The following is a 9359-nucleotide window of genomic DNA, read 5'->3' as shown; positions in this document are numbered from 1 at the left end:
TCACATGGATGATTCTTACTTCATCCATTTATTGCTTAGGAAAACGATAGAATACACATAATCCCAACAACCTCAAGAAGCATACTTTCAAAGATGATCAATAAAAGAAAAACATACATCAAGGATAGATTATTTTAGTGAATGGGAATTCATCAGCAATATCAAGAAATTCATACACTCAAGCATCAAAACAATGGAGTATTCATGTTTAGGGCTTCAACCTAAGCCCTAGCTATGGAGTTTAGTTCCTCATACTTATTTCAAACACAAATTCAAAACAAAACTAGAAAGAGTTTACAGATTTTGTGAAAGTGATGGAAGTTCAAGGTCTTCAATGGTTTCATTCTAACCAAGGTAAAATCTATGAAAACACACAAAGGAAGTAAAAAGCTATAAAATGTCAAGAACTAACTCAAAATAATGGGTGAATAACATGATAAATCATGTGTAAAAATGAACCCAACAGATACTGGGAGTCATTTTGCTCCTAAAATTTTTGTACCTTCATTGCTTACGAAGGGGAAAAAGGGAAAGCGCTTCAAGTGATTCAGACAAACTTCTCAAGGTGTCTTATCAAAGCCTTCTAACAGCTACTGATGCATTCTCCTCTACCAACTTGATTGGCATGGGCAGTTTTGGGTCCGTTTATAAAGGAGTACTTGAAGATGGTGGAGCAATAATTGCAATCAAGGTTTTCAATCTCGTTCGTCGTGGAGCCTACAAAAGTTTCACTGCTGAGTGTGAGGCTTTGAAAAATATAAGACACCGTAATCTTGTGAAAGTACTCTCAGTGCGTTCAGGTTCTGACTATAGCAGTAATGATTTCAAGGCCTTAATTTATGAGTTCATGGTTAATGGAAGTTTAGAGGAATCGTTGCATCCTGCTGGAACAAATGGAGAGATAAATGATAGGCAAAGGAGCTTAACTTTTTATCAAAGATTGAACATAGCGATTGACGTTGCTATGGCGTTAGAGTATCTCCATCATCATTGTCATACACCAACAGTTCACTGTGACCTTAAACCCAGCAACGTGCTTCTCGGCGATGATATGATCGGACATGTAGGTGACTTTGGGTTGGCAAAATTCCTCCCCATTGTTTGTGCTTAATAAATCACGGCCATAAGCTGGCCGAAGGAACCCCTTCTCTCGGCCCTGGCACTTGTTTGTAAAACTAAAACACGGCGTTTCTCCAGGGTACTTCGCCTTTCTAAAGACAAAAGAAAAATGCTAAGGCATGATCATCTCGGCCTTAAGTGCAGGCCGAGGCCGAGGCCGGGCAATTTCACGGCCAGAGGCATTAAAAGCAAATCATCACGTGACAACAGGGTCCCAGGCTTCATTTAATGAAGTAGTGCCTGTTTAAATGCAGCAAACCCACTGGCCACAAAGGAGCATTTAATGCACGAGGGAAGGTGGGAAGTGACTGAAGTCAGGATTTGGTGACGCGGATCAGAGTGATTAGACGTGGACATTCTCACAAAAAATTCTGACAGTTTGAGATATTGGTTCACCAGCTATCCAGGCCATAAATGCGTCTCCACGGCCAGAAGTTCAGAACCCACGATCGAGAGCGGCGGCTGAGATTCACCAGGATTTCGGGGGTCACACCACCATACTTCACGATCCCAAATGTCGATTGGACTGCCCACTTGCTCTGATCAAGCTCCACCACCCAGATTTTCAGCCTCGATTACTCCTCCAGGGACTCTCCCTATAAATACAAGGCTTGAGCTACATTCAAAGGGTTCAACACCAAAACAAAGCCTCCCACGGAGCAACTTATTTTTTCCTGTAATGCACTTTCAATATCTTTACTTGCTTTCCTAGGAGTAGTGTTAGGTTGTAAGGAAAATCTATTCATCAATATATCATACGACCCTTGATTTTCAAGGCGCCGGAGCACCATCCTTGTTGTTTCGTTCACTCACCCCATATATCACACGACCGCCGCTCTCTGAGCAGCGCGCCGGAGCACCGCCCAAAACCCACCACCAACACCATCACTTAACGGCCTTGTAGTTCAGGCCGTGAACCTAACAGCCGAGACCAGTTCCTCTCTCGGCTACAATCGTTTGATTAAGAAGACGAGTTCAAACAGGCGCACCACTTATCCATCCAACACTCATCAACATCTCGACGCACGGTAGACCGTGCACGCCCGCGCACAACCGCACCGCACCCAAAAGCAGGAAACCGCGTGTCAACGCACATCCCCTCGGCCCGGAACTCCAGGCCGTGAGATTTGCGCGGCAGACACCCATAACTTCTCAAACCAGTTCTGGTAATCAATCAAGCTCGCTCGGAATAAAAGGAACAATTGGTTATACTCCTCCAGGTACATAATCTTTCCTGTTTCATTTTCTTAACATTTTTTCAGTATTTGTGTTAATATTTGAAACATTAAATCTTAGAGCACTTATTAGAATTTTTTTTTTTTTGGGGGGGTTTTAAATTGAGCAAACGCAGAGTATGGCATGGGACACAACGTGTGGATACAAGGAGATGTGTACAGTTATGGCATTCTGCTGCTCGAGATGTTTACAGGAAAAAAACCAATCGACAATCTGTTTCAAGGAACTTTAACCCTTCATAACTTTGTCAAGGCCGCTGTGCCTGAGCAATTGGTAGATATTGTGGATCCCATTCTTGTTCAGGAAATGGTGCAAGCGGAGATGAGCACTAGCAATCATCGTAATGAGGATAACGCAAGGCTTCGCATGAAAACCGAAGAATGCTTGATTTCAATTTTAGAAATTGGTCTTGCTTGCTCTGCAGAGTTGCCTGGAGAAAGGTTGGACATGAGTAATGCTGTGGCACAGATGTGTCAGATCAGAAAGAAGCACACCGTGCAGCGTTAGCATGCAATATAGTTGTAATGTTTCCTTGTTTTGAACTAGTTTTCATATTTCTTTGATTAATAAAGACAGTATGGCTAGCTGATGACTACTTTGCCAAACTGGCTTCAATAGATTTTCTGTCATTTGACTCTTCTTGACCAACGGGATTCCAACTTTAACCAAACGTGTCAGAAATTGAACAAAATCTAAAAATTCAGTCCAGAAATTTTGACTTGCAAATCTATGATAGTATTGTTAGAGGCCTATATTTTTTAGCAACCTACCCTTATTTTAATATTCGTGATTGATTTCTTCTTTGGCAGCCGGCCTCAGAAAATCAAACGTTGAAAAGAATTGAGAAATGGCCTCGAAGCTGCTAGACAACATTCCAACAACCTTGAAATTCATAATATTAATACACTCTTGTTTTTGTACCTTTGTAGTTTGTAACAAAAAAAGAAGAGATTTTCTATTTAAATCTCACACTTCTCTTTGTTCACCCCAATACTTAAATCATTAAGCTGTAAGTTTTATTATTGTGTTAAAAGACAAAAAAGGTCATCCAACTTAATAATTAACCCTAGTACATTTATACACACACCCCACCACTCTTCATATTAATTAAGTTTTAGAAAAATACAAACTCATCTACATCCTATTTAAATTGGATCAAGACATAGGTAAAGTAAAAATTGGATCAGATCAGGACTAACTCCTCTACTTGGAGAGAGGTAAAGTTGTTCTCTTTCTCTATAAAGTATTAAATTTCGGGTTTGGGGTTCCATTTGTTTGTGTTTTTTTTCTGCTGGGAACAAAGAAAATTGTGGGGTTTAAATAGAAAATCTCTTTTATTTCTTATTTTTTCAGTTTGGGGTTTATTTAAAGGTAGTTTGGGATGATAGTAGGGTTTTCTTAGAAATTGTTGATAAAAAAAAACTCAGCTGATTTGACGGACATGGGAGCAGGAGGATGAGCACATAAAGCAAAAGATTTAGTTTTTGTTTCTTTTGTGTCTGAAAACGCACGAGATTGTTGAGTCCCCTCCTTTCGCACGAGATTCACTTAACACCTTCTAAGGCCATCTCCAACAATGTTGGGACTAAACTCAAATTTCCACCCTCCAAAATACAACTATTCATGTATTTTTAGGACTCAAATTTTTTTTTTTCCTTCAACCTTACATACTCAAATTATTTGAGTCTGCAACTTTATTATAATGTTTAAGAATGATTAATCCCTAAATTTTTTTTCTCGTTAATTTTTCTTGACATTATTTTTGTTTCAACATTTGTGATTTAACTTTCTAAACATTTTAACCTAAAAAAATAAAAATAATTTTTGATGGATTATTTACCAAATGGATGGCTATTTATAGAGTTTGAAATAAGTTTTGGGGTTGGATCTGATTTAGATTAATTATAAATATTATTTTGACCATTGGATTTAAATTTGAGCCGTTGAATGTGAAATTTTACCATTCAGATTGCCTAAAATTTACATGATCGTTGATTACAAATATAGCTGTTGGAATAATTTTTTATTTTTTTTACAGCGCAAGTGCAAGAAAAGTGCCGCCAACTTGCTGGCCAGACAACAAACCTGTCACGCGGGGCCCAGTAGATTTTTGTCTTCACGTGGGCTTCCAAGCCAAAAAATAAAATAAAAAACAGAGTTTGAGCCCACATAAAATACCAGTCCATGCAATACTTGGACTAGAATTCCACCCCAAAGTTGAGATTTCTCAAATTTCCAGCCCCCAAAATACATGGATTGAAGAAGATTTTTGGACTCAAAACTCATAATTTAAGTTTCCACCCATTGGGTTGGAGATGGCCTAAGGAGGTGTTTCTGGTGGGCCCCATATTAGTAATCCAAACTAGATTTTGGTGAACCAAACATGGGCCTAATTTTAATCTAATCCAATCCAGGCCTGGGAGGTGTACCAAACCAGGCTTAAGTATTTGAATTACGTAGATGAACATAAAAAACAGGGTGGGCCTATATGGAGGGCAGACTGGGCTGCTGCCGGCCCAAGTTTGTGGAGGCTTTTGTTTACAAATTGTGACTTTGTAGAGGCTGTTTGGGCAGAGGTTTTGCTGTCGCCATCAATTTTTTTGGCTGGCTGGGCGGAGATTTTGTCTCCATCTAGGTGACTTTCCGTAATTTTATGCATTTGTCGCCATCAATTTTTTTCCTCCTCCCACTTCATTTTTTACTTTTTTTTTTTTTTTTTGGCCAAACGCTAGGGAAGGAAGGGGGGAATATTTGGTGGGTTTTACAATACGACCGTACATATGGTTGGGAAATATTAGGGGGAAATACTCTTTAATTAATGATTTCCTAAATCTCTCAAGCTTCGTTTAAATTGAAGGCATGGATATTGTGTTTTGAGCACTTAGAAATTAAGGTTACATCAAGATTCGAGAAAGCTTGCATCAAGATTCGAGAAAGCTTGATTGCCATTTTAGAAGTTTGTGTAGCTTGATTGCCATTCGTGATGCTCTGGCAGAGATGTGTCGTATACGAAAGAAACTTTGAGCGAAAAGAATATGTGAATAAAAGCATACTTCTCCATATCATTGTAATCAATTAGTATCTAGCAGACTATTTTTCTTCAAAGAAATATTTGATACGTACAGAGACAATCAATCTATTAACGTGCGTAAATTTGGAATGAACACTGTTATGCTGGTGTCAAACAATTCTCAACACTTAGATCTCCAAGCAGATGAATGAGACATTGGTTAAATTTAAATTCACTCTTGATCAAAGCATAAATGTTGAGAGACTGGTTGTGAACAGTGTAGCTTCCGTCACTTGTACACGGTGTTTTAGCTTTTGCTTTTAATTTCAATATAATTTTAAGCCTCTGATCTTTTTTTTCTTTTGAATGAGACTGGACGAAAAATCTGGAAATTTTGTGGTTGAGATTGTGAGAAGTAGGAATCTAAATGCGAAGCCATGTGACAGATATTGGAAATCCAGGAAAAATCTTGCAGCATGTACTTTTTCCAACTTTAACTTGTAAGTTGGAACTCATACAGTAACTATTCACAATTGCAGCATGTACTTTTTCCCAAACTTGTATGGCTAGGAGTCCACCATACTCAAACGAAAATAGACTAGTATCATGCAATAAGAAATCTGGCTTGTCCAATATAGGTCCCTATATTTTCTATTTTTTAAACATATACCCATCATTATATAAATTTATGTAAAATTCAATTTCAAACTTAAAAGGCCAGTAGGATACAAGAGGTCATAGTATTTCTATGTTTTTACATCGTTGTCACCAGACTTCATATTTTATTTATAATTTATTTCAAGCATTTCATTAACAGCCATAATTGTAATTAATACTCCCTATTAATAGCATATTAATCACCCCATTTCTTTTGGTTGCCATTCCCTCTAACATTATAGCCCCCTAAAATTGCAAACAAAAAAAATCTCTAAATTACATATCCAATAATGTACCTATGAAAAATATAAATATAAAAAAAAAATATATATATATATATATATATATATATATGTATAAAAATCTAGGTATATTATTTAAATAAAATAGAGGTATATTGTTTACCAAAAAAATTATAAAAAAAACTAGGTCAGTTACTTTGTAATTGAAATATCCGTACATTTTCATAAATTAAAATAGGTACACAATAATTTATAAAAAAAAATAGGTATGTTGTATAATTGATTTCAGCACAATTTTTATAAATTAAAAATAGGTACATTATTTAGAAGTAAAAAACAGGTTCATTATACTAGGTACATTATTAGAGAGAAAAAAAAAAGGTACATTATTTAGAGAAAAAAATAGGTTCATTTAAAAAAAATCATAAAACAAATAATAAATAGATTATCAAATTATTTTTCATAAAACAAGTAATAGGTACATTATTTAGAGAAAAAAAAATAGATACAAAATTTAGAGAAAAAAAATAGGTTCATTATACTAGGTAAATTGTTTTACTAGGTACATTATTAGAGAAAAAAATAGGTACATTATTTAGAGAAAAAAATAGGTTCATTTAAAAAAAATTCATAAAACAAATAATAAATAGATTATCAAATTATTTTTCATAAAACAAGTAATAGGTTCATTATTTAGAGAAAAAAAAACTAGGTACATTATTTGGAGAGAAAAAATAGGTTCATTTAAAAAAATATTTTTCATAAAACAAACAATAAAAAGATGATCAAATTATTTTTCATAAAACAAGTAAAAAGGGGTACATTATTTAGAGAAAAAAAAATTGGTAAACTGTATAGAGAAAAATTAGGTTCATTTAAAAAAAAAAAAAATTTCATAAAACAAACAATAAATAGATTATCAAATTATTTTTCAATATAATTAGAATGTACACTATTATTCATAAAACTATAATAAAATAGATTACTAGTAGTATAATTCATAAAAGGAAAAAAAAAAACATAATTTTTTTATTAAATAAACCAAAAAGTTAATCACATATAGATTACTAATACGTTAATGTTGAATTTAATATTTAATTTCAAATAAGTTTCTAAATTAATTCCAACATCATTACAACTATTTGGAGATCTTTCCAAATTTCACGTGTGTGCCATTAATTACACCACCCCACATAACACGTTAACTTGTAAATATGGGTAGTTTTGAAATTCAAAAAATATAATAAATAAGATTTTAAGCTAGATTAGTTAACTTGATTACTTAGATCCTAGTCATCGGGTTTTATTTGAAAAAAGTGGGTATTTTAAATAGAAAAATAAAAGAAAGAGTTGTAGGTGATTAAAAATGAATTTAATGGGTCTAAGTTCAATTTAATTTAAGTCTTCTTAATTTTTTTAATTTTTAATATTGTAAAGTCAACACATCGACGAAAAACTTATTGATATATGACAACAAAAACATTACCTAATAAAATATCAAAACCTGTTAGTCTACTTGGGCAGGTGTCATCGTACGGATGGGTGGAGAGGGCATTTGATGTATCAAATGCTTTCTTGATGACTACTTTGCCAAACTGGCTTCAATAGATTTTCTGTCATTTGACTCTTCTTGACCAACGGGATTCCAACTTTAACCAAGCGTGTCAGAAATTGAACAAAATCTAAAAATTCAGTCCAGAAATTTTGACTTGCAAATATATGATAGTATTGTTAGAGGCCTACATTTTTTAGCTACCTACCTTTATTTTAATATTCGTGATTAATTTCTTCTTTGCCAGCCGGCCTCAGAAAATCAAACGTTGAAAAGAATTGAGAAATGGCCCTGAAGCTGCTAGACAACATTCCAACAACCTTGAAATTCATAATATTAATAAACTCTTGTTTTTGTACCTTTGTAGTTTGTAACTCAAAAAAGAAAACAAAGGAGCAAACTTCAAGTGACTCAGAAAAATTTCTCAGGGTATCTTACCAAAGTCTTCTAAAAGCTACCGATGGATTCTCCTCTGCAACTTGGTTGGTATGGGCAGTTTTGGCTCCGTTTATCCTTGTTCATCACGGCGCTTCCAAAAGTTTCACGGCTGAGTGTGAGGCACATCGCAATCTTGTGAAAGTGATCTCTGCATGTTCTGGTTCTGATTATAACGGTCATGATTTCAAGGCCTTAATTTACGAGGTCATGGTGAACGGGAGCTTGGAGGAATGGTTGCATCCAACTCAAACAATCGGTGAGACGAATCAAAGGCCAAAGAGTTCAACTTTTTCTCAGAGGTTGAACATTGTTATCGATGTTGCTATGGCATTGGATTATATGCATCATCACTGTCAGACGCAGATAGTTCATTGCAACCTCAAACCCAGCAATGTTCTTCTCAATGACGATATGACTGGACATGTAGGTGACTTTGGGTTGGCAAGATTCCTTCCAAAAACTTCTGATGGCAACCACTCAAGTTCCATCGGGGTAAGGGAGCAATCGGCTACACTCCTCCAAGTGATCAATCCTTTCTATCATCATTCCTTAAATTTCTGTCTCTACATACAGTTTGAAGCATGAAGATTTGGCATTGAGCAGTTAATTCAAAATTAGAATATGGTGTATAGTTATGGCATCCTCCTCCTGAAAATGTTTACAGGAAAAAGACCAACCGATAAAATATTTCAAGTGACTTCAAACCTTCGTAACCTTGTCAAAGGAAGTCTGCCTGAGGAAGTGATCGACATTGCGGATCCCGTTCTTGTTCAAGAAAAAGAAGAAGGGGAGATGAACGGAAACAATCGTCTTAATAAGGCTAGCATACAGCTTTGGATCAAATTAGAAGAAAGCTTGGTTGCTATTTTGGAAATTGGTGTTGCTTGCTCTTCAGAGGTGCCTAGAGATTAGTGATGCTATGGTTGAAATGTGTCGGATCAGACACACACTTCAAGCAAATAGAATATATGAATTAAATCATATCTGATTCATTTCTGCTCGATTGAAATAAAAGAGGTTTTAGATCTGTCATGCTGTTAAATGAACTGAAACAACATAATTATCCGTCATTGCTATTTCACTTAACTTACCTTCCACCTTCAAT

General features: G+C 35.3%; 1 protein-coding gene and 1 pseudogene across 1 annotated transcript; both read left to right on the top strand.

Moving 5' to 3' along the window:
• The first annotated feature begins 610 nt into the window (after nucleotides 1-610).
• On the top strand, nucleotides 611-3003 carry LOC110770655 (putative LRR receptor-like serine/threonine-protein kinase At3g47570). Its single transcript, XM_088248402.1, has 4 exons — nucleotides 611-1099; nucleotides 2089-2102; nucleotides 2281-2339; nucleotides 2471-3003. The coding sequence occupies exons 1-4, from the start codon at nucleotides 626-628 to the stop codon at nucleotides 2860-2862; spliced, it is 939 nt and encodes a 312-aa protein (XP_088104528.1). The 5' UTR covers nucleotides 611-625; the 3' UTR covers nucleotides 2863-3003.
• Nucleotides 3004-7916: 4913 nt separating this feature from the next.
• LOC148296795 (putative LRR receptor-like serine/threonine-protein kinase At3g47570) lies at nucleotides 7917-9254 on the top strand (annotated as a pseudogene).
• Nucleotides 9255-9359: the final 105 nt, after the last annotated feature.

This window comes from Prunus avium, chromosome 2 (assembly GCF_965620075.1).
Source record: "Prunus avium chromosome 2, drPruAviu1.hap1.1, whole genome shotgun sequence".
Classification (NCBI taxonomy): Eukaryota; Viridiplantae; Streptophyta; class Magnoliopsida; order Rosales; family Rosaceae; genus Prunus; species Prunus avium.
This window is presented reverse-complemented; position numbering and strand designations above follow the sequence as displayed.